We start from the raw sequence: 25,352 nt of genomic DNA on the forward strand, positions 1-25,352 counted from the left end.
TGTTAATTTTAAGCTGAAGCAGAGTGGGAAAACCTGATCACAAAACCCACTAGGCACAGTTTGTTTAAAACTGCTCAATATTGGTATCAGTTTATTGACTGTGGATTTGTCCCTCAATTACCAGAGCCCATGATGGCAGGAGCTAATGCACTGCAAATCGCATTGGGGTGGCTTTATTAGATTTAAACTTGATACACGCTTATGTAAAGATGGAATTGTTTATGACCCTGGCAGCCAGCAGGTACAGGCTGCATCAGGCTAGCAGGGCAGGAGCAATGTTCTTCAGTCAAGAACTTGTGCTGAAAATTCTGTCATGAGCTCCAGGGTGCAGCTTGCAGGCCCAAACCTGCAGGTCATTATCTGTCCATTCAGAAAGGAGTTAACTGGGTCCAAGCTGTAAAATGGTCCAAGAGGAGTAATGGACATGAGCATGTGATACTCAGTAGGAGTCAGTTTTACTAACAAAATAGTTTTCAGGTAGCTAAATCAAAGCTAAGGCTATTCTTTTGTTATTCTTTTGAATGCTTTTGTTCCTTAGTATTTGAACAAAAAAAAACCCAACAACTGCTGTTGATTTTTCTTTGTAAGATTCAGCTAGGCTTCCTACAGCACCTAAAAAATGTTGAGGCTACTTGAGAAACTTTAGTTTCCAAATGATTGTATTAAAAAGTGTTTAGGGCTTTCAAAACCTTTGAGGGAGCTGTTATAAAGTGAGATACATAATCTGGGTGAAATGCTCATAAGCAAGATGCATCTCTTCAGCTGAAATAATTTTCTTAATGCCTACAGGTACTCACTTTCACTAAAAGATTTCTTGGTTTAGCTTAAAGCTCTGGACTGAGTATCCTTCTGCCTCAGTTGTAAATAAGGAAAAGTTGCACTGCAGCTAGCAAGGTTGTAGTGGTTTAAAAGGGCTGTAAATAAGATCAGAGCTAAGCCAATAATGAGCCTCTTGAGACTAAAACTGTGCTAAACTCTAGGCACCTTTGAGCTGTGATTCCAGAGACCATGTCTTAAGAGGTCAGGACTGGCTTCTCAAAGGGCACCTGTTCCAGTGTGGACTTTAAAACCTGAACAGATTAAAGGGAAAGGTTGTGAACTGAGTCACAGCTGCTACTGTTGTTTAAACAGAGACTCCTTCCTAAGTGGCAGTTGACTGCAGCTACTTTTCTTTAGTACAGCTACACAAGCTGAGACTTGCTTTAGGTGGCCTAAAAAACTGGAGAGCCTGAGCATGGCAGAAGATTGAACTCTGCAGACACTGGTGTTGCTGGGTCAGACGTTTCACCTGTGGCAAAGGTGGTCATGTCCTTAGCACTTCTAATTTTGCCTCCCTTTCCATCCTGCAGGGAAGAAGTCAATGACAAATTACGAGACATGCCAGATGGAACATTCCTGGTGCGCGACGCATCGACCAAGATGCAGGGGGACTACACTCTGACACTGCGGTGAGCACTGAGCACTTGTGGTCCCCTCAGCAGAGCCCTGAGGAGCTGCTTCCATTCCAGTGACAGCCCTGGCTGTGTAAAGCTCATGTGGCTCAAGCTGAGAGGTGTTCCCAGTTCTGCACATCCCAGAACAAGCAAATAAAGAGCCAGGTCTGACAGTCGGTTCTGCTCTGTGCATTGAGTCCTGTGCCTCACTAAGTAGCACCCTGAGGATCTCTGTGTAGATGAGATGGGACTCAGGGAGGAGAGCTGCTCAGGTGCTTCATGGCTTCAGAACTGCTAAGATAAAAAGTGTTTGTAAACCAGGCCTTTGAATAATGGGAGAGTGTTGAATACCTCATCAGCGTGCAGCTCTGGAGAACTGAACACAATGTCTTGGTAAAAAGAGTATCTTGTGCTTTCTGATCCAAAGTTTATGGAATATTGATTTGGAGCCGTGCTCTTTTCTTCATGTCTGCGTGTGGCAGGTTTCCCAGAGCTGCCCCAGCCCTGTCTGCTGCAGTTAGGCAGAAACCTCATGTGACTGGCTCTGGTGCCTTGCCCAGCCTGCCCAGCCACTTGCCTCTGACAGGCTCCCAAGGTTGATTGTTAGGGACAAGCAGGTGAGGCACAGAAGCCACAGCCTTTGTAGCACACCCTTGGGAGTTACTGTGATAGGGCAGGTACTTGATCCTGCCTTGAAATTTCATTGCCTTAGTGGTAGGTTTGATCCCAAGGGTGTAGTTAGAATTCTGCTTTAACTTCTGCCTCTAAGTTCACAGCCTGGTGCCAAGGTTTGGCATGATTTGGTTATTTCACTGAATTCTACCGAATTTTTGTCTTTAGGAGGCAAAATTGTAAGTGCAGGAGAAGGACAGGACAGTATCTAAACAATCTGTTGTTGGGAAAAAAAAAGGAAAAAATAAGCAGTATATTTGAGGAAACCACTAGAATGTATAAATCTGGATAACTACATTTACAACCATCTTGTAATCCTCAAAGGATTTTGTAAATTCATGTATCCTGTATTAGCACTCATAACTCAAAAAGATTCATTAATAATTGTATAAATCTCTATTCTGTTGTATGCTATTAGTGACCCTGAATTGCAGGAAATTATGGGTTTGGGTTTTCTTACAGCTCCTTTATTCAGCCTTCAGAATTCTCCTTTTCCCTTGCAAAACTTCTGGCAAAGCTAGGACTTAAATACCATAAGCTGGCTCCAGAATGAACACATAGGAAGAGATTTACTTTGGGCTTTGCTCCTGTTCAAATAATCTGATGATAATTCTGTGTGTATTGACTCTTAAACTACTTAATACTACTGCTGTGTAAAGAATCCCTGTGAAGGTGTGCAGTGTGGGAGCCTCTCGCCCAGGAATTCCACTGGGGTCATCAGCCTTAGTGCTGATGGGGGATGATAGGGACACAGCAAAACCTCTGAATGACTGCACTTTACAGGAAGGGTGGCAACAACAAACTGATAAAGATCTACCATCGGGATGGAAAGTACGGCTTTTCTGACCCACTGACATTTAATTCCGTTGTGGAACTCATTAACCACTACCGCAATGAGTCCCTGGCTCAGTACAACCCCAAGCTCGACGTGAAGTTGATGTATCCCGTGTCCAGGTACCAGCAGGTAAGAGCTTCATCAGACCCCAACAGACCAGAAAAAAATTGCAGATGTGTATAATTTTTTTTTTATTGGTGGTTTATTTTCGTGTGTGCTTTCACTTGTTTTGGTTGGTTGGTTTTTTTGAAAACCGGAAATTTTTTTTTCCCCAAAATTTTCATATTTGGCCTCACTTGCATCTTCCAAATTGTCTAACCATGTAAGCTGCTACATTTTATCAGGTTCCCAGTCTCCATCTGAGCCCAACAGAGAATTTAAACCCTGACAGGCAGCAGAGTTGAACCTCTGAGAAACTTTTTAATTTCTCCTTGGACCCTTGTGAACCCACTGAGCACTGCTGTAGCCAGTGCTACCCATATGAGCTGTGCAACTGCTCACTCTGTGCATAGCCATCTAAATTTTTCAAGAACATTTTTTAAACTTTTATTCAGTAGCCCAAAACACATTTTTGCATTAAGGAAAAAGAACTGCATAGCTTTTTAGAAAAGTAAAAAAAACCTCAAACTCTGATCTTTAACTGAAGATTCTAAGCAATTTGCTTCCTTCTTTCTTAAACTGGGGATAGCAACCCTGAAAGTAAGGTGTGGTGTGCTTTTGAAAGTTTAGGATTTTGGCACAGCTCTTGGTGTCCCATAGTTCCAGTTCCTTGTGTCTGTAAACTGTGGAACATGTTTCACAAAGGAAGGCAGATTTAGATGCAGTGCTTTCTGGAAAGTGGATTATAAAACTAATGCTAATATCTGTAAAATGCAAATATGCCTAAGTGGACAAATGAATACTCTTAAGGAAAAGCTGCTTTGCTTGAAGACTTAATAGTTCTTTGTATATGCAGGATCAGTTGGTGAAAGAAGATAATATAGATGCAGTAGGTAAAAAGCTTCAAGAATACCATGCTCAGTATCAGGAAAAGAGCAAAGAGTATGACAAATTGTATGAAGAATATACCAGAACATCCCAGGTTGGTACTGCTTTGGCTCTTTGTAGAGTGTGTTTTTTGTTGTTTAAAAAGCAAAGAATTTTTTTTTTTTATCCTGTTAAGACTTTTAAAGGCAATATAAGGAAAAAAATCTTAGTAAATTGTGGAATACAGCAAGGAAGTTTCATATTTGATGGAAACAGTGAATATTGCTGTTGCTCATAGTCCTAGAGGTATGGGGCAAAGAAGAGGAGCTGAACTTTTTAGTATAAAGTAAAAGCTGTGGAGAAGGTCAACACTTAGAAGCTTTACACTGCTGAGTATTTCCAGCTGCCACATGCTGCAGTGAGAGATGTAGAGGAGTTTGTCCAGGTTTTTTGTGAAATCATGTGCAAGTCAGTCACCAGATATTATGCATTAAGGAAGTGTGAATACGGTATTTGGACTGCTTCTTGTAAAATAAGATAGTTCATATATGGGGAGGAGGTTTGCTGGCAGTCTTCCTGCAAACTAAGATGGAAAATATGACTAAAATGTTTGAGGGGTTTGCAGCCTAATAGAGAGCATCTTGTAGGGGAGGAGGGTAGACTTACAGGGAGTAAGTCTGCCCAGTTCTTTCCTGACCCTACTCAGACATTTGACTGAATTTAAAGCTGATTAATCCTATTTTAACTAAGTGGGGGGAAAAAATATCATCTTCTCAGTCAGTTTAGGGAAATGAGTCTTGCATTGTTGTCTGTATTATGAACAAAGGATGAAGGACTCTTTCCTCACACAGGAAATTCAGATGAAGAGAACTGCAATCGAAGCATTTAATGAAACAATTAAGATATTTGAGGAGCAGTGCCACTCACAAGAGCGATACAGCAAAGAATACATCGAGCGATTCCGCAGGGAGGGCAACGACAAAGAAATTGAGCGGTGAGCTCTCAGCTTATGTTTGCTTACCTGGAAGCAGTGGTGTCCACGCTGACACTGCCATTACAGCATCATACAAATCATATAAGCCACTTTGTAAGCTCAGTGTTTTCTGAGACCTTCCCTCAAGGTATCTCAGCCTTCAGTAAAGCTCTCTTCTCTCAAAGAATTGCAGAGCTGGGAAATCTCTGGATTATCCTCTCTTAACTTTAGTAAATCAAGATACTGGGATGAGGACCAGGAAAGAACAGGAAATAATTATTTAATTTGCTTAACCCATTTCTATTTGGATTTGCTCAGAATATAATTCAGAGAACTCTGTACTTGCGTACTGTGAAATGTACATAAATCTGGTGAATCTCATTGTCCATAGCTGGTTTTGGTCGTTTTCAGAGAAGATCACTGTTTAGTAGCTGTTGTCTAACAAATTCAGTGAGTGCATTGTGTGAAACTGCCCTTCCAAGAGCGTATTAGCAGAAAAAGCTGGATCTGGGCCTTTGAAGAAAGGCTGGGTACAATACCTCACTTGACACAGTGCTTTATGAACCACAGTAAGGAGGTTTTTGGACCAGAAACAGTAACCTGTAACAATCTCACTATGCACTTGTGGTGCTTCATTCTGAGTAAAGACAATTAAGAAGCAAAAGATGTAATTTTCCCGAGTCACAGAAAACCTGCAAACTAATCTTGAATGAAGAGACAGGCAGCATTACTTCCTTGTAGCTCTTGATAGTAATTGAAGTTTGCATTTGAAATCTTGCTATTGCTGATGCCTGTGGTGGGCTCGCATAATTGATACAACAAAAACTGGATCTGACAGTGAGAGAAGAATCTGTTCTAGCTTACCTTCCTACAGAGAATTTCTTCCTGCATCTCTGCCAGAAGGAAATATATTAAGGTAAACTGAAGGTTGCAGGCCCTCTGGCAAGAGGTCTTTCCTGTCACTCATACAGTAATTTTCATGTAAGGATGAGGTGGTCAAAGGGAGGACTTGCTGTTATGGTAGTTCTGTGATACTCCTCTGTAACTGCTACCAGTAGGTTCAGTCCTTCTGGGCTGGTTTGACCTCTTCTCTCATGCCCACTTGCAGGATTATGATGAACTACGAAAAATTAAAATCACGCCTGGGTGAGATCCATGACAGTAAAATGCGCCTGGAACAAGACTTGAAGAAACAAGCTCTGGACAACAGGGAGACTGATAAGAAAATGAACAGCATCAAGCCTGACCTAATTCAGCTCCGCAAAATCAGAGATCAGTATCTTGTGTAAGTAAGCCTGACCCATACCTCAGAATAGTGTCTCTGATGAATCTGATTAATGGCTGTTTCCATCAGGATAATGAGACTTTAATTTTCTTTTCATAACCAAAGTTCTGTATGTTAAGGTGTTGCATTCTGGCAGGGGATGTCTGAGAGCTGGTTGGCCTCTTCATGACTTTGATATTTAAAGAGCCAGTCACAACTAGGTGCATAATCTGTAAATAAAGAATTTAAGAAAAATTAGTTATAAACAAAAACTGTGGTTGCTAATACAACAGATGGTAGTACTTTTTTTCTGTTATGTTGCTTATACCCACACTTGATTTCACCTCCGTAATCCAGCTCCTAGTGTCCCTGGGCTGGACACAGACTGTTTCTCCTGTGTCTGAGCTTCAGCTTGCTCACTAAGAAAACCCATACATGTGCTCTAATGTATTAATGTTCTCTTCTTCTGGCAGATGGCTCAATCACAAGGGGGTGAGACAGAAGCGAATAAATGACTGGCTGGGGATCAAAAATGAAAATATTGATGAGTAAGTGTCACTATACATATGATTTTATTGAGAAGTGTTCCATTAGGAAGTGTTTTTTCATGTGGGGTTGGTAACAAAAACTACCAGTTTCTCAGTAAAGGACTGGAGTCATGTGATGTCATGTGAGGCAGCAACTCTGCTGAAACATGTAGGACTAAAATTAAGATCTAAGTGGAAGCCTTTAATATATGTTTGTTAGGAGCCCAGCCTCCCAATTTGGGCAATTCTGGTACTTCTTTGTATGATTTCTGTGAAAATAACTCTGCTTATTAACTCCTTTACTGATCACTGGTTAACAAATGTATCCTCTCAGCACATACTTTGTGAATGAAGAAGATGAAAACCTGCCACATCATGATGAGAAAACTTGGTTTGTTGGGGATCTCAACCGTGTCCAAGCGGAAGACTTGCTCTGTGGGAAACCTGACGGAGCATTTTTAATTCGCGAGAGCAGCAAGAAAGGATGTTATGCTTGTTCTGTGGTGTAAGTCTGTTTTCCTTTTTGTTCTGACTACTCAATTCATAAATCTCTACCAAAGCTCTTTATTTTGGAGAACAAAAGCCAGGCCTAGCTTAGGCCTACCCATTGGAATGTGTTGCATGTTTGCAGGAAGACCGGCATGGTAAAAGCTTTGTAAGAAAAATGTGCTTTGAATGTGCAATAACTGTAGTCCTGCAGCCTCTGCACTTCCCACAGTAGTTAGTACAAAATTCTGAAGTGTCCCAACTTGAAGCTCTGTGGTAAGGCCCTAAGTTAGGGCCTAATTCTCCCATATTCTTCCCTGCTAAGGGACACATGGGAAGAAGTAAAGCAGGGCTGTAAAGGTGTGGCATCCTCCATTCTCATTTTCAGATATGCCCAACTCTAGATCTTTTTCTTGTATCTGTAAGGTAATGGTGATGCTTCAGAGGGTTATTTGTGAGCAGTAGCTTTGGTGACATTCGCACAGCCTTGCATTGATTTCTTGTATTTCACTTCATTTTATGCTGGTGTAATGAAGGTCAGAAATACTCCAGCTCCATTATCTAAAAATCCTTCAAGCTTGTCCTGGAGTCCAAAATGGCTTTCACTGATTTATTTCACATGAGGTTAATTGCTTCTGAGCACAAGTCTGAGAAATGAATATATGAAGGTTTAGCACCTCAAGGTAACTGAAGACTGTAGTATCTGCTGTGTTCCATGTTCTGTTCATTGCAGTCACTCAAGCGTTGGGTTCATCAGATGCTTTTGTTTGGTTGGGATCGTGCCACAGGCTCAAAAAGGGGTGGCACAAAGTAACCTGTTCTTACATGTGACTGGGATTGTAACAGGCTCCAGTACAGGGATTACATAATACCTGATCTTTCTGGCAGATAAATTTTTCTAGCTGCTTTGGAATCGCTGTGCTCCGGTAGCTGCTTTGCCAAGTTAGAGACTCGGTCGCTATGGCTTCAGATAATGAATCAGCTTGAGCCTGTCCCATGCTTAACATTAAAAAATGCACATGGAAGGTTAGCCCCTGAGCCCCTGTGTTTCATGGAATAGTTTGCAGGTCCTGATAATTTGTGGCTTTTGGTTTCTTTGCTTAGTGGAAAGGTTTCTAGGTGAGTTGAACACAAAGTCATTGCTGACTTCGGGTGCTTATCTTCCTGGTTCAGTTATTGACTTTTTTCCCAAGGACCATTTGGACAACAATGCAGTAGGGAATTGTACTGCTGGGATGGAAGAGCCCTCTTATGTGGATTATTATGCAAGAGTGTTTAATCACATGCCCTGAAGCCAAGTTTTTTCGCAGACTATATTAATCTCCTCCACTTGCATCTACTGGGTCTTCCATTATGTAATCCAGTGACTGGCGGAGATGCTGCATTAGTTAATTGTTAATAGACTGTCACTTTGGGTTTGTCCTTTTATGTTAAACTCTCCTCTTTCCTTTCCTTGCAGAGCTGATGGAGAGGTGAAACACTGTGTGATCTACAGCACTCCAAGAGGTTATGGGTTTGCAGAACCGTACAACCTGTACAGCACACTTAAGGATTTGGTTCTTCATTACCAGCAGACATCCCTTGTCCAACACAATGATTCCCTAAATGTCAGGCTTGCCTATCCTGTCTACGCACAGATGCCCCCCTCTCTCTGCAGGTAAATTTTGGGGAGGAGGAAAGCGTTGGCTTATCTTGGATTCTTTTCTACGATTTTTATTAGAACTCGGAGGGCATTCTTTCTCCTTAGACTGCTTGTTTTGCACAAGAAGTGATTCTGTGAATGTGAATCAAAAAGAGGCCTAGCAGCAACAAGATGACAACTTGGGTGTAGGTGTCCTGGTGCTACCTTAAAAGCTCAGCTGTGCTTTTACACCGATACTTTTGTTTCCTTATGAGGGGAATAAACTCAACGCAAGGCATATGAAAATACTGGAAGCAGAGCATCATTTTATGGAGATGATTTTTTGCCAGGCACCTTCAGTGGAACTTCTAATGGGATTTTGTTTTCTCTTGTTCTAGTAGACACAATTTGAAGCCTCTACCCGAGGCACTGGTAATGTCTTTCAGTCTTAAACTCCCAACAAACTAGGGGGAAACTCTGCCACAGCAATTCTTCTCTGCTAATTTTAGCAGCTTCACTGCGATTCAGCTGGACTTCCAAAAGAGGGCTTGTCTTGAGGTAGCGTGGAATTTGGTGAGAGAAGACCAAAGGAATTATGGGAAAGCTTCAGGTTTTTATTTAAATGGAAAAATGCTTGTAAAAGGAAAGTTGCTTTATTTTTTTGCCAACAATAACGAAGTTTTGGTTTCAATGGCACTGCAGGTCTTCGCTTAAAGGAAACATAACCAAACTGAACATGCCAAAACTTTGTTCGTTGCTAGATCGAGCACTTACAGGGGAGGTTGCATTAGCATCCGCACATACTTTCTGCACCAAAACTTGAAACAAATAAAAGGAAAAGCTAAACATTGTCTGGCTTCAAAACACTAAATTTGTCTGATCTGATGTAATTGCTCACTCTCCTCTTTCTTCACTCCCTCTCCCTCCTGCTCCTCAGCTTGGGATTCTGTTTCCAGAGTTTTAATGATACTGTGCTTCAGAATGTAAAGCAGAATGAAGCTTGCACTGACCTGCTGCAGGTCTCTTGCTGAACAATGACAGACTCTTGTAACACTTGATTTTGGTACAGAAGAGGTCAGTGTAATCAAATGCTCCTGGATGGCTTATTGTACCCAATTCTTTGGTGGGGTATAGTTACTCTCAGTTGTAAGAAGTGAGCATGCTAATCCTAGATCTCCTCTGATTTGTTCTTTGCGAGCTGGGTTCTGAACTCTCACACCACTGCAGCCAAGCAAGATTTTACTCTGGTATAATCTAAATTCCCTTGTAGTTATTTTAGACATGATGCAAAACACAGGAAGGGATGAGAGCCATACTCCTCAGTTACTGGATGTCTGGTACCATCCTTTGGCAAGGGCTGCTGTCAAATACTGGAGCGAGTAGTCCTGGGCTTCGTCAACTACAGCAATCATCAAATAAATCCCCTCCCTGGAAAGTGTACAAAGCAGCTTATTTCCATTCCTTAAGCTTCTAAAATGAAAAAGAGCTAAGTTTGGCAAACTGAACCACTTGGCATCAAAGCACAACTGGCAAAGTAATTGTTCAGCGTGCAACCTTGAAAGTTACTTTTGTTCCCATTACTGGAAGCATTTCCCTTGCAATGCACCCATTGTGCAGGACAGGAAGCAGACAGTCATGCAGGTCTGAGAATGCTGGAGACCCGTTTCTGACCCTGGGGCTGATTTCCTGTTCCAATGGCTTTTTTCTGTAATGCCTGGGCAGTAGTGCCAGGCTTGTTGATGTATATTGTTTACACTAGAAGTATTATTTCACTGAATGTCTTGAATTTGCAAGTAGGGAAGTGACAAGGCTGGAGCACTGACAGCCATTGCAGGAAGGGTAGTCTGGTTGCCTGGCATGCCATGACATTTTTTATTTTGCACTAATGACCCTGACACATCCCAGATACTTCCTAATTGGCCAGAGTGCAATCTTCAGGCAAGGAATGCTGTAGATGCCACTTTTCTCATTTAAATGATACCCTACAAGACTTAACCAAATCTCAAAACTGTGTGAGAGAAGAATAAAATTCACATAAGCTGCTATGTCAAAATGAACCACATCTGCTTGTGTGTCCCTTCTACTTCCCCAGGAAAAAAGGAAAAATGAGACATAGCCTTTGCTGTTAGCGGAAATCTCGAATGGTTTCCTCGGTGGTCTGTGGACACAGAATTTTTTCTTAGCTAATTTGCAGTTCTAATCTGGTAGCTGTACAGCTGCCATTCTCACACCTCTCAGGCATCTAGCATTCCCTTGATGCTGGGCTGAGACCAAATGCTCAATGAAAGAAATCAGTTCAAAGGCACAAATGATAGCCAGGTGCCTCATGCCTGTAGAAGAACCTGTGTGAGAGGAGTGTCTGATTTTTCCCTGCCCTTGTGATCTCTCTGCTCTCTCTTACTGACAGTGTTAACATTTGAGGCTGATGAGATCCGTATTTCTGATCCCTGCTTTTGTAACAGAGGTAACCTGGCCAAAGTGTTTCACATCTGCCCCAGTTTCAGGTCTGCCCCAATTTCAGGTGGGGCTCAGATTGGTTTTAAACAGGCACAGGTCTACTTCCAGGCTCATAAATCCTGGCACACCCTCGCAGTCCTGACAGCAGCAGGATAGCAGAGCAGGGCTGTCTGAAGTCTCCCTGTAGTGGAATCTGATTGATCCTGTGAGGTCTGGTCCAGGCTCCAGCCCTGGCTCTGCCAAGGTAAATACAGTGTAATTCCATTAGCATCTGTGAAGGTAGCTTGGCTTTATCGTGGTGTGAGTGAGTTGGGACTCTTGGCCCTTTGCTCCCCAAGCTCTTTTTGCTGATCACAGGTGAAGTATTTGCTGTGAATGATGGAGCCAGGGCCAATAAGCCATCCCAAAGTGTTCTTTGAAGTTCTGTTTTGCCCAAACTTTCAGAGCGGGGCTATGGGCAGACCAAGACTGCATTCTTGTACTGGCTCCATTATTCTGAGCAGTCTCCTGAGGCTGTTTTGCCACTGTCTCTCCCTGTGTGTGGTTTAGGCACCTGAAGTCCCAGCTGCTGCCACAGTTCCCCACTGACTCGCACATGCTATTGCACAGATTCTTTCTGCAACTATTTTGCACTCACAGAGAAAATGAAAATTGTAATAAAACCAACTTGACACGTGTAGCTGGTGTGATCTATGGGGCAAGGGCTTGGTCCTGCACCTCTCTTTGTGCTTGGCCTCATTCTGTTTGCTCAGTAGCATTAGACCTGTGAGAGAACCCACAGCTTCCAGGAGCTGCTCTGCACTTGCATGACTGAGAAATCAGAAATGGGCCTGTGAGGTGCAGGATTACACCCCAGGATGAAAAGCAGCTGTTAAGCCTGAAACAAATACAGGAAATGTGAACAAAGAGGCAAAACAAAGAAACTCAAGTTCTTTTAAAACAGTAAGATGTGAGAAGGTTTTAATTTTAAGAGTCAGAACATCAGGAGGAAAGGGGGAAGTAGCCTCACTGTCGTAGCAGCCATCTGGTACCAGGCTGCAGTTAGAGGAACATTGATCTCACTGACCCATGTTGTATTAAATATATATGTAGAGTTGAATAAATAACTTTTGCACAGTGTTAAATGGGGGAGGGGGGAGGGGATGTTGAAACTCGAATATGCACAGTTTCTTCTAATCTGTTTTGAAGTATATTTGCAGGGAATTAGGGGTGTTTCAGTATTTTGTATTGGTATGGATGGAAATCAGGTCTGCTTCCACAGTTGCCATTGGCCCCATTGTATCAGCCACGAGTGCCATGTTTTTGAAGTTAGTAAGTTATAAATCTTTTCCCATTACTTTGTTTGTTGATCACAAGTAATCTGAGCATGGGAAGAACCAACCTAGAAACAAGAAGTATATCCCAACAGATGCTTCACTAGTGTGTGAAGCAGTAATGTGCAATTGTCCACCTTCTGATACTGGAGTGCTCTAGTTTTGGGGGTTGTCTTTGGGTTTTTATTTCATTCTCATCAGCAGTGAAGCGAGTTGCTGCTTTGCACCATTGGTAGTTGCAATCTAGAGTTATATCCAGTATAGCCCTTTGTCTTATGCCAAAAATAAAATGCTCTTTCCACACTCATCTCTCTTGAGGTGGCAGATGTTAAAGAAGTTGTCCGTTTAATGTGATGGGCCTGATTCTTTTCTCGCTGACACTAGTGTTAGCAAGACTTCCACAACCAAAAGCCATTCCCAGGAAAAAAACTTGCATTTAATCACAGCTGAATTCTAGTCACAGCAGGGCAAACATCAAAGTTTTTCTCTCTCAAAGCCAGGCAACTGTGATGGGACTGTGGAAATGAATGTTGACACTTAGTGCTGTTTTGGGGAGGACAGGAGAAGGATGAGGGTCTCGGTTGCCCCAAATCCTGGGCTCTCTGCAGGCTTAGGTGGCACCATGTCTGTAACTGAACGCTGTGGCTGTTTAAAACAGCAGAATTGCTATAGGAGTGTCACACTTTAAGTTTGGAAAAGCCCCTTATTTGGTACTTGAACAATCTCGCTTCTGTTTTTGAATGTCTGTTTATTTTTTTATCTTTTGTTACACTAACAGGGAATAAAAATCTGAAATGTTAGTGAGTCTTGTATGCTTGCTGCATTGTGCAGACATGAAACAGGTACTGCTTGTGGATCAGGAGGGGTAAGAGACAGACAGGTTCAAAATGCAGTTTTACAAAGCACTATGATGGGTTTGGGGTTGTTTTGTTCAGACCATGTTTAAAATCAAGTTTCCTAAGGTATAGTTTCCTTATGGTTGATTTGCAATCTCTGCTTTTGCAATAGCAGAATCAAAATAGCATTCCCGAAGAACAAAAATGCTGTGAAGGGAGGGGGTCAGGCTCACTCAAATTCAGCATTCAAAGCAAATAGCTTTAGTGGAGAGGAAGGATCAGCACCCTAAAGCATCCCTCTGTTTGTAGTTTGAAGCAGAAGACAGACCATGAACCAGAAACCTCTGCCTGGAACCATGAAATAAGAGGAGATGCCAGAGCAGACCCTTCTCTTTGGAATAACCAGTTGTAATCTCCTTAAATGCACATGCAGGAGAGGTTTAGGGAATTGGTACAAATCCTTGAGGAGCTGCTGCCCTTTCTGTTTGGGAAGGGAACTTGCTCTGCTGATCCCCTTGTTTCCCTTGGCACTGGGAGAAGGGAAGGACCAGCCCAAAGAAGCACTGGCCTGTTCCTTGGGAGGCTGGGCCAGTTCAGCCCTGCGTGAGCAGCAGCTTTGGACGGGGTTACATGAAGTTTGGCCAACATTTTTGTGAATCTTGCATTCTGTGGGCAGAAATACTTTCCACCGAATGGGGGGGGGAAATCTCTCTTGAAATCTTTTCAGTTCCTTCCTGTTTGTTCAAAGGGGCAGATTGGGAGCTTTAGCTTGTTAACTGTTTAGATGATGACAGTGCTTGAAGTGCTGGTCTTAGGGGCTGGCTCCATACAATTAATGCAGAATTTGCATTTTTTAAATTACTATTGGCATAGACTCACCTTATTTTATGACTAGACTCGCCATTTGTTCTAAAGTTTGCCTTTAAAAAACGTAATATGAGCTTCAGAGGCAAGGAAAAAAAAAGTGAGACGGGCCCTTTTTGGTAGGAAAAAACCCCACTTTGCTGATCAACCTGTATTAGAGAAAGCAGCTTTAATTTGATGCCCCCTCCACCACCTTCCCTTGGGATTGCTTCTGTGAGATTGGCATTGGCAAACGAGGGGAGGGACATTCCCCCGTGTCCAGCAGCGCCGCTGCCATGCACTCTCCAAGTGCTTGTAGCAAGAGGCTTGGGATCGTTTGGAGAAAGTTCCTGCATCCAAAGACAAAAGAAAAGGTCTCTAAGGGTGACTGTCACCCCCCAGCAGGGGCTTGTAGGACGCTGGGGCCAGCCCCAGGTCTCTGCTGGCTGCGGTGGGGGGCTCACGTTCAGTCAGCTGGGTCGGGGTTTGAATCTGTTTTGTTTTCGTGAGTGACTTCTACATCCAGCAAAGATCTGTTTGATGAAAATCTGTTAATTTTGTATATCTGGCTGTTTATTGCACCATGGGATTGTAATGGTCTGCATCATCCGTGTGTGTGTGTGCGCGTGCGTGTGTGTGTATCTGTACTGTATGTATATAGATATGTGTAAAATATATCCACGTACACATTTATATGCATTAGCTGTAAGTGGCACTGCCCCTTAAAAATAAAACAAAACTCACTGTTAGCACATTCTGCCACGTGTTTAGGCAGAATTGGGTTGGGTTTTTTGTCAAACGAAAAGGAGTTTATTGTATTCATCTTGCATATGTGCTTCTGAAATGCTGAACTCTGGATTTCCTCGGGGGGGTTGCTACTATATTTGTAAACAGAGTTGATTTGGGGTGTCATTTACTCTGGGACAAAGCATTCAGTGGTGTCCCAAGCAAAGACTTAGCAAAAGAAACCCCTCTTGCTCTCCTGTGAGATGCAGTGATTGTTTGCACGTTGCAGTGGCCCCTCAGTGCCCCCTGTCCAGAGCTGATGTGCAATGGGTGGTGTTGGTGCGTGTCCCTTTGTGAGTGGACTCTTTGTACAAGGTGTGGTTCAATGTAAAGCATGAGTGGGTGTTTGATCTTGTGTCGAGGGCTGAAATAACAGCACACTCCTTTGTACAACCTTTGCATCAATGTTTCTGCTTTTCTTTGACTTCTTTTTTCTTTTAAGGGAAACTGCATCTGTTAAGAACCTGCTTCTCCAGAAGCTATTGAATTATTTTGTTTTCCAGATGAATTCCAGCATGTAACTTTGGTACTCTTGTTTGTTATTTGTGTAAAATCTGTTCTTCTGTCGTTTATGGTGTAGTCGGGGAGGGGGGTGGGGGGAAGAAAAGAAATAAAAAAGGAATTCATGTAGTTTAACTTTTAAAGAAAAGAAACAAACTGCTTCATAAGGAAACCAAGTGTATGTTAGTGTTTTCTGACAAGTCATCCTGTAGTTTCTAGCTCAGTAATGCAACACTGTACTTGTCACCGGGTGTGTTACAATTTTGCTGTACTTTCTTTTACTAGATGGTTGGGCTTTTAAATCCCAGACACTAAGCATCCTGGGCCTACTTGCTCTAGATCAAAAAAAAAAATGCAATAAAAAAAAAAATTGCAATAAAGCACATTGACATGTAATGTTTTAGAAGGATGTACTGACAGCTGTTTCTAATAAATTCCAAACTGCAGCGTGGTTGGGCTGCCTTGGTGTAGCTGTGTCTGTCTCCCAGCCGAGGCCATGGGCATCACCTTTAACAGAAGCTTTAAAAAAATTTTTTAAAAAAGCCTTGCAGAAGTCTGATTTCCTCTAGGCTGGAGAGCAAGCCCCTCCTGGGGCTGGGAGGAGGGAGGAATACACGTAGCACACGCGCTCTCCTTAATGGAGCCTTCCCTGCGCTCCTTGCACAGCGCCTTCCCAGGGAGCAGGAGCCATCAGCAGCGCTCCTGCACGGCTCACTGCTTCCTCTGCCAGCAGGGAAAACCACGTTTGGTGATGCCACTGTTGCTGCTGGGGGGAGAGGAGGGCATGCACCACTTGAGCAGACTTAGGAAAGACATGGCTCAGCTGCATCCACTCACCTAGATTTTGCAGGACTTGGGGAAATCACTCTTTGCTTTCACAATTCCTTCATGAGCACCAAGCATTGGAACCACTGAAAAATCAGTGAGTTTGGGGGCGGTGTTGCTGATTCTCTTTCATTACAAACACAGAGGATGGCAAGAAGGGCAGACCTGGGGGGATGGAGTGCCCCTTAAACTTGGCAGTCTGATGGGGTGCCACCCAAGCATCCTCAGAAATTTAGGGCCAGCGGCTGTGACTGTGTGTGGCTCGGTGTTTTTGCAGCCCCATGAGTCGACCTTTTTGCAGACTAACAAGCAACATTTTTCCAACCTCCTGAGTCAACCATTTTTTTTGAAAAAATGCTGCATCAGCATTTTTCACAGGGCCGTGTAAGCCTTTTCAGCTGCTGAGTCAGCATTCCCTCCATCACCCGCACCAGGGGCCCCTCCACCAGCAGGCAGGGAGCACCCAAGTGGGCAGAAAAGCCCCTGATCATGGAGCAGGGGTGCTGGGAGCACCCAGATGGTGGGCTGATGGGCTCACTCAGCCATCTGTCATTATACCCAGCAAGGAGCTCACCCCATGCTGCAGCAGCTCGGGGTGCTCCCTGCTGTCCTGCCCACAGCACTGGAGGGATGCAGCCCCTTAGAAACATCACCTGGAACAGCAGCAGCCACGTGGTACCCAAGGGATGAGCCATGGGCTCTGTGGGCCAGCGTTCACTGCACTGGCACCCCCAGGCAAGAGGTGAGCAATGGGGAAACAGCAAGGAAATGAGAGGACTCTGTAAGGTGCTCCAGGGGCCTGGCTCTTTTTTTATTATTATTTCATTTATTTCTTTTTAATAAGGGCTAATGAGGTAGAATTGCAGGAAAGATGTAAGTCACTAATTGGCGAATGGTTTTCCAGGGCTTTGCCAGGCTGCTCGTTGTGTTATGAAAACATCACAGCCAGAGCCGGCGTAGGAAATTTCCAAGCAGCCGTGCTGACTGGATGGAAAGAAAAACACCTCCCAGCTCAGATGTCTTCTCAGAGAAAGGGCAGATCCCGAGGATTTTTCCATCCTCAGCAGTTCCACAGAGCTTCCTGCAAGTCCCCTGGGTTCCCCCCACTCACACACAGGACCCTTCCCAGGGGCAGGCAATGGCTTGGCACCCCCAGGCGTGGCACCATAGGGCAGGGCTGCAGGATGCATGGACAAAAGTCCCCAGGCTGCTTTCATGGGATTTCTTTTCTCCCCCCATCTAGGAACCCCCTGTAGTGGGAGATTCATGTGAGGATCTTGCCCATGGGAAAAAAAATCTGTCAGGAAAATCCCAAACACCTCCAAAAGCCCATCCTCCCCCAGCCATAATGCCTTGATGTAAGGGATCAGGGTTTGGTTTGAAACCTGGGGCTTGTTGCAGCAACCAAGCTGCTTCACTTTTCCTCCTTGGTTTCATCTCTCAAAACAGACTTATTTTAGTCTAATGGTTTAGCCTAACAGACACTGTGTTGCTGGGCAGCAGGAGCAACACAACCACAGCCATAGCTCCGAGTACCACAGTCATCAGGAAAGGGCAGGGTGGTGAGTGTGCTGCACAGCACCTTGAGCAGCCCAAAATCCATGAGGAATGTGATTGCCTGTCCCCTCCATCCCACTTCAACATGCACAGCTGAAATGTGGGATCCATCAGGTGCCTCTGCCATGAATGGAGCACCTGAGCCTGGAAATGCAGTCAGGGCAGCTGCTACTCTCACCAGTCTCCCTGGGGTTGGGGTGATTGTGAAGGTACCCAAGATAGAGGGAGCTGCCTGAATCCCACAATTCATCCCTGAGACATGAGATGCAGCATTTCCCTCCTTGGAGCATCAAGTCCAAGCTTGGAGCAGCAGTCAGCAACTTTCAAGTGAACTGCTGGATTAGGGTTGGCCAGAGACCCAGAATCCCCATTTCATGGGAAATCTCATCGTCTTGCTTGTCAGGCCTCATCCAAATTGGAACAAAATGGTAATCTACAAAATTTGAGTCTGGAAAATACTTTCGGGGATGGGGGGAAACATCCCACACTGATTTTTGTTGAGCTGGCACAATCCCACACCAGCATTAGCCTTTCTATATCAATGTTGTCCATGAGCCCAGAAGGGTTGGAAGGACAGAGGCTTCACTCTGACCAGCATAATCTACTTCCCTGGCTACCATTTTCTCCACATTTTATCTTGACTGTTATTTTCACCAAATCTTTTCTTTCTGATGGCAAATCTTTCTCGCCGAGATCTGATTGACTTTGAAGAGAAGTGATGGGTAGGGGACAAAATGCCAAAATGTCTCTGTGCTCCCTGGGCTGAAGGTGTGGTGGAGGAAGAAGAAAAGGCTGCAGAGCACCAGCCTGGGTTGCTGCTCACTCTCCTTCCTGCAAACCCATCCTCGATGGTGGTGGTGGCTCCTGGGAAACACCTTGGCCACCCCTGCCCAGTCACTGGCACGTTTCAGGGCAAAACCCAGTGTGGGTTTCCCCGGGCTCCAGCTCTCCTGTGCACAGCCACCTACCCAGAGCCCTTCCCTTCCCTGGCCCCACCAGACCCAAGTCATCTCCCCCAGACGAGGGGCAAAGCCTTGACTTCTCCCTTGGAGCAGGAGGAGGCAGCTCCTCACTTCCAGCTGGCTCAGCCTCCCAGCCCTGATGCAAACTAGAGCAACTCAGGGTCTGGTTCCCAGAAGAGGGATAAGGAACAGGAAGAGGAGCATGAGCTGTCACAAGGCCTCAGGGGCAAGCAAAGGCATGTCCCATGGTGGAGCATCTTCAGGCAGACTAGGATGGATGTCAGCAGGGCAGGGGCCAGGTTGTGCCCCTGCATCCCAAAAACCTTCCCTGTGCTCCTGCCTGGGCTTCTGGGCAAGATCCCAGCTTTCCCAGCTGCTGCCCCAGGGCTGTGCCCAGGAGAGGCACTCGATATTAACAAGCCTGCTGCAACCAGAGCTGTGGCTGGAGCATTTCCCAAACTTTGCCTTTGTTCACACTTTCAAGGGAAGGGGCAGGATGGGTGCACTGAGAGCAGAGCCAGCCGCCCTGGGCAGGTGCTGTGCACGCTCCCGCGGCCGCCCTGCCAAAGGAAACACAAACATCCTACCCAAAGAAAGCACTTTTCATCGGCAGCACAAGTTCCCATTTTTGCACAGGGCTGGTCTGTTCCTGGCAGCTCTCCCCACCCCACCGCACTGCCGGGCTGAGCAAGGGCCCGGCCGAGCTTTCCGGGCTGGGCTCTGGCCAGAGCCGCCCTTCCTGCCCCAGGCTGGAGCCGCAGGAACCAGGCACCGTGACCACCCCTGGCACCTGGACAGGGCTTGGGCTGTGAGACACCGCCGAGCTAAAGGGGCTGGGTCAGCCCCAGAGTCCCTCCCACGCTTGAGATGTGGCATATGGGGATGTAGGACCCTGGAGATTGGAGACCTGGAGGATGCGGGACCTCGCTTCTCCTTATTTCTGGCAAGGGGAATTTTGGCCAAATACAGCTGTGCCAGCACTGATGGTGAGGCCCCAGAACCTTGAAGGAGCTGTGGAAGGGAAATTCCAGTGTCGGGTAATGGTGCAGTTCAACACCAAGCCAGGACAACAAACACAGGTCATTAAAAAAAACAAAAACTAAACTAAACTAAAAAAATAAAAAGCAAGTGTTAATTTGGCCTAAAGTTTGTGAAGACCTGAGGAGAATGCAGGATTCAGGGTGGAAGAGGGGGTGAGGAGGAGTGCAAGGGCACTTGGATGCACATCACTCCTGGAATAAATAGTTCTGGGTGTTTTATACCTGCCCTCAGTGTTGGGTGGGGAGAGGAGCAGCCGGGCTCCTTCTCCTGCTCCTCTGCCCCCATCAAAGCTCTGCTGCTGCAGCAGAGCCGGCGTGTCCCTGGTCCCAGCACCTGCCCAACCTCACCTGCCCCATCCCACCTGCCCCATCTCACCTGCCCAACCTCACCTCCCCCATCTCACCTCCCCCATCCCACCTGCCCCATCCCACCTGCCCCATCCCACCTGCCCAGGCGCCGTCAGGAGCAAAGTCCACAGCAGGAAAAGCTGTGCAGAGCCTCAGGAACAAAGCAGCCTTTCACAGCAGCAGCTTGGCCAGAGGAACCAGGGAATGTTCCTGTCCAAGGGCTCCCAAACGGCTCCCAGCTTTGATCCTGGGCACAGGGCGGGTTGTTGGTGTTTTTCCTTTCCTGCTTTGTGTTGCTCTTTATTTTTTTTCCTTCCTACTTCATGGTGTAATTTTTGTGTGTGTCTACAATTTCTAAGAGAATTTTCCTGCCCTTCTGGGAAGAGAAGCCTTCTGCTGGGAGCAAGATGCACACGCTGCACAGCCCTTTCACCTTTCTCCTGAGGGAGAAAAATCCCTCCTCCAGGATTCACTGGAGGCACAAGTGTTCATCAGCATCATTTTCAGTTCAGAGATTATTTTCTGAATATGTCTGATAAATCCCAGCCTCACTCAGGATGGGAAACTGAATCAGCTCCAGGAAGCTGTGTACCTTCCTCCCTGTGTCCCTGTCACCTCCCCAGGTGCATCTTCCTCCTGAGCAGCCCCCAAACCTGCTGCCTTCACCCGTCTAAAGCTGCTCCCCCACCCCAAATGTGAGGGAGGGGGTGCACCAGCCCACCTTGCCCAGCTGAAGCCGTGCCCAGCCCAGGGCTCTCCCCTCCTGCAGCACAGAGAACGGTTCCCCACGAGCCTGTTCACCCACACAGTGTGGGCCACACCTGACACCCCTGGCACTGCCCACTGCCCACATCCCAAATATTTTTGGGCAGTTGGAAACATGCCTTTGCTGCTGCCAGCCTTCCATGCAGGGCTAGGAGGAGACAGATGGGATGGAGAAATTGAGTCATCCCTGAGAGGTCACCGTGGCAGCCAAAGGAATAAAACCATCCCCCTCCTCTTCCTCCTTCTCCTCTTGCTCCTCATCCTTCTCCTCCCGGTCCCAGCACCCCTCCTGACGGATGTTGCCTTTGGAGCAGGCTCCCTTGCAGCCCAGCTGCCGAGGGAAGGAACGCTGCTGGAATCCATCACTGTCTGTGCACAGGGACGCCAGCCAAGCCCTGCTCCTGCCTGCTGCTGGCAGCCCCTGGCTTTCCAGGGGAGCACCTGTGGGTCCCCCACTTCCCAGCGCTGGAATTCAGCTGGAGAACCCTCTGTACCTGCAGCAGGGGCTGGGAAGGGGAGCAGCCACCTCACAGCCCCACGGGAGCCCCAGGCCAGCCCCACGCTGGGGAAAGGGGCTTTTCTCCCGTGCCAAGGTCTGGGTCGGTATCTCCAAAGTGTGGAGGTGCCATGGAGGCTGTCCCTTGCCAGCCTGATGTGCTGGGCCGTGCTACAGAGCTCCAGGTGCTACAGGGCCTTTCCTGGCTCTGCCACGGCATTCCCAGATCCTCAGGAAGATCCCTCCAGCCCTCCCCATAACGCTCAACACTCTTTGGGGTTCATACCCCTCTCCTTGAGCAGCAAATGCCCTCCCCTGCAAACAGACCCCAGAGGAGCAAAGGATCCCCCCCAAAGGATCCCTCTGCCTGTGCTGCTCACAGAGCCCCCCAGAAGCTGGTTTTGGGGAAATCCAGCCTTTTAGGAAAGCAGAAGAGCTACTGACCAGAGAAGGGTTTGCAGCCACAGGGCCCATAGGTTTAGTTCATCCCTTCCTGATGGCATCCAATGCCCTTGCAAGGGGGTCAAACCAGGAAGAGTGATTGGCATGTCTGTATTAGAAACAGAACCAGATGCTAAACCAGCAGCTGTGGTGCAACTCCAACTTCCAGGGCCCTGAAGGACCACGGAGCTCAATGAAGCTGCCACGGGTTGAATCCTGCCTGACCCACTGCCTCGGGTGAGTACCAGCGAGAGCCAGGGATGCTCCAGGTGAGATCCGGGGGAGGAGGGAGCTCTCCCCGCCTGACCCCACCGAGTTCAGCCCCAGCCCTGCACAGAGCAGCTCCCCAGGCAGCGCCATGGGAGATCATCCCTCAGCCAGAGGGATTCCCAGCCCAGGGCATCACCATCCCTGCCGGTCCCCCATCTCGCACAGCTCAGCACCGCAGGACGCTGCCCGCGCCTCACCCCTGACCCTCCTCGCTCCGCTGTGACCCCCGGGCGGTGTCACCTCCCACGCCGGCCGTCCCCGGCCTCCCCCCGCCGAGGGTCAGCGCGGCGAGGCCGCTCCGTGCCCGGGCTCACGGGAGCGCGGCGGGGGAGCCCCGTGACGCGGGAGCGGCTCCGGGATTAGCGGGCAGACGGACGTGACTGCGAGGCAGTCGCCTGGTGCTAATTAAAGACGGGATATATTTAGGCGCACGGTTATCCCCTGCATTTCACTTATTTTTAGCTCCCAGTCTGCCAGGCTGGGGTGGCACATGGGAAGGGCACGGATTCGAGGCAGGACGGATCCAGCCCCAGCAGCAAGGAGGTCACAGCCACATGTCCCGGCCAACGCTGAGCCCACGGGGGCAAGAAACCTCTGTCCAAACTAGCTGCAAAGGAAGAGAAAGCTTTACTTTATCCCCAGAAAGGCAGGAAAATGGGTTCCAGGCAGCGAGAGGAGCATCCCAGCTGAGTCCTTGCCCCAGATCCATGCAGCCTTTGCCACCACCCACACCCCCACATCCAGGAGCTGAAAATGGCCCTTTGGGGACCCCCCGGCAGAAGGCAGAGCTGCGCCCGGGGCAGGGGCAGCGCCCGCGTTCCCAGAGACCGCGGCGGCCCCGGCCGGAGAGCAACGCCGGCGGCTGCCAAAGCTCCTTCCCCTGCGAGGCTGCGCTGAGCCCGGCTGGATCACACCCACACACACCGGTGTGCGCTCGTGTGCGCGCGGGCACACTACTCACACTCAGCCACTCTTGCACACTACTCACACTACTCACACTCACCCACTCTTGCACGCTACTCACACTCACCCACTCTTGCACGCTACTCACACTCACTCACTCTTGCACACTACTCACACTACTCACACTCACCCACTCTTGCACGCTACTCACACTCACCCACTCTTGCACGCTACTCACACTCACTCACTCTTGCACACTACTCACACTACTCACACTCACCCACTCTTGCACGCTACTCACACTCACCCACTCTTGCACACTACTCACACTACTCACACTCACCCACTCTTGCACGCTACTCACACTCACCCACTCTTGCACACTACTCACACTACTCACACTCACCCACTCTTGCACGCTACTCACACTCACTCACTCTTGCACACTACTCACACTCACCCACTCTTGCACGCTACTCACACTCACCCACTCTTGCACACTACTCACACTACTCACACTCACCCACTCTTGCACGCTACTCACACTCACCCACTCTTGCACACTACTCACACTCACTCACACTCTTGCACACTTGTGCACACTCACTCACACTCTTGCACACTTGTGCACACTCACTCACACTCGTGCACACTCTTGCACACTTGTGCACACTCACTCACACTCTTGCACACTTGTGCACACTCACTCACACTCTTGCACACTCACTCACACTCTTGCACACTTGTGCACACTCACTCACACTCTTGCACACTCACGCACACTCTTGCACACTCGTGCACACTCACTCACACTCTTGCACACTTGTGCACACTCACTCACACTCGTGCACACTCTTGCACACTTGTGCACACTCACTCACACTCTTGCACACTTGTGCACACTCTTGCACACTCTTGCACACTCACTCACACTCTTGCACACTTGTGCACACTCACTCACACTCTTGCACACTCGTGCGCACTCACTCACACTCTTGCACACTCACTCACACTCTTGCACACTTGTGCACACTCACTCACACTCTTGCACACTCACGCACACTCTTGCACACTCGTGCACACTCACTCACACTCGTGCACACTCACTCACACTCGTGCACACTCACTCACACTCGTGCACACTCGTGCACACTCACCCACTCTTGCACACTACTCACACTACTCACACTCACCCACTCTTGCACGCTACTCACACTCACCCACTCTTGCACACTACTCACACTCACCCACTCTTGCACACTACTCACACTCACCCACTCTTGCACACTACTCACACTACTCACACTCACCCACTCTTGCACGCTACTCACACTCACCCACTCTTGCACACTACTCACACTACTCACACTCACCCACTCTTGCACGCTACTCACACTCACTCACTCTTGCACACTACTCACACTCACCCACTCTTGCACGCTACTCACACTCACCCACTCTTGCACACTACTCACACTACTCACACTCACCCACTCTTGCACGCTACTCACACTACTCACACTCACCCACTCTTGCACGCTACTCACACTCACCCACTCTTGCACACTACTCACACTACTCACACTCACCCACTCTTGCACGCTACTCACACTCACTCACTCTTGCACACTACTCACACTCACCCACTCTTGCACGCTACTCACACTACTCACACTCACCCACTCTTGCACGCTACTCACACTCACCCACTCTTGCACACTACTCACACTCACTCACACTCTTGCACACTTGTGCACACTCTTGCACACTACTCACACTACTCACACTCACTCACACTCTTGCACACTCTTGCACACTCACTCACACACTTGCACACTTTTGCACACTCTTGCACACTCACTCACACTCTTGCACACTCTTGCACACTCACTCACACTCTTGCACACTTGTGCACACTCACTCACACTCTTGCACACTTGTGCACACTCTTGCACACTCACTCACACTCTTGCACACTCACTCACACTCGTGCACACTCACTCACACTCTTGCACACTCGTGCACACTCTTGCACACTCACTCACACTCTTGCACACTCGTGCACACTCACTCACACTCTTGCACACTCACTCACACTCTTGCACACTTGTGCACACTCTTGCACACTCACTCACACTCGTGCACACTTACTCACACTCTTGCACACTCGTGCACACTCACTCACACTCTTGCACACTTGTGCACACTCTTGCACACTCTTGCACACTCACT

At 47.3% G+C, this 25,352-nt stretch overlaps 1 protein-coding gene across 3 annotated transcripts in view; it reads left to right on the forward strand.

The window, feature by feature from the left end:
* LOC311156751 (phosphatidylinositol 3-kinase regulatory subunit gamma) overlaps positions 1–9,701 on the forward strand; it is a gene marked incomplete at its 5' end in the record, with an annotated part of 70,988 nt that extends 61,287 nt beyond the window's left edge. For all 3 annotated transcript variants that reach the window (XM_084210974.1, XM_084210975.1, XM_084210976.1), the window contains 8 exons: positions 1,350–1,448; positions 2,889–3,069; positions 3,896–4,021; positions 4,758–4,900; positions 5,988–6,164; positions 6,617–6,691; positions 7,005–7,175; positions 8,616–9,701. In XM_084210974.1, coding sequence (XP_084067100.1) covers positions 1,350–1,448; positions 2,889–3,069; positions 3,896–4,021; positions 4,758–4,900; positions 5,988–6,164; positions 6,617–6,691; positions 7,005–7,175; positions 8,616–8,817 — 1,174 coding nt within the window. In that variant the 3' untranslated portion in view covers positions 8,818–9,701. The remainder of the gene's footprint in view (positions 1–1,349; positions 1,449–2,888; positions 3,070–3,895; positions 4,022–4,757; positions 4,901–5,987; positions 6,165–6,616; positions 6,692–7,004; positions 7,176–8,615) is intronic.
* Between the last annotated feature and the right edge of the window lie 15,651 nt (positions 9,702–25,352).

Source organism: Fringilla coelebs (assembly GCF_963513975.1).
Source record: "Fringilla coelebs genome assembly, chromosome: 9".
In the NCBI taxonomy this organism is placed as follows: Eukaryota; Metazoa; Chordata; class Aves; order Passeriformes; family Fringillidae; genus Fringilla; species Fringilla coelebs.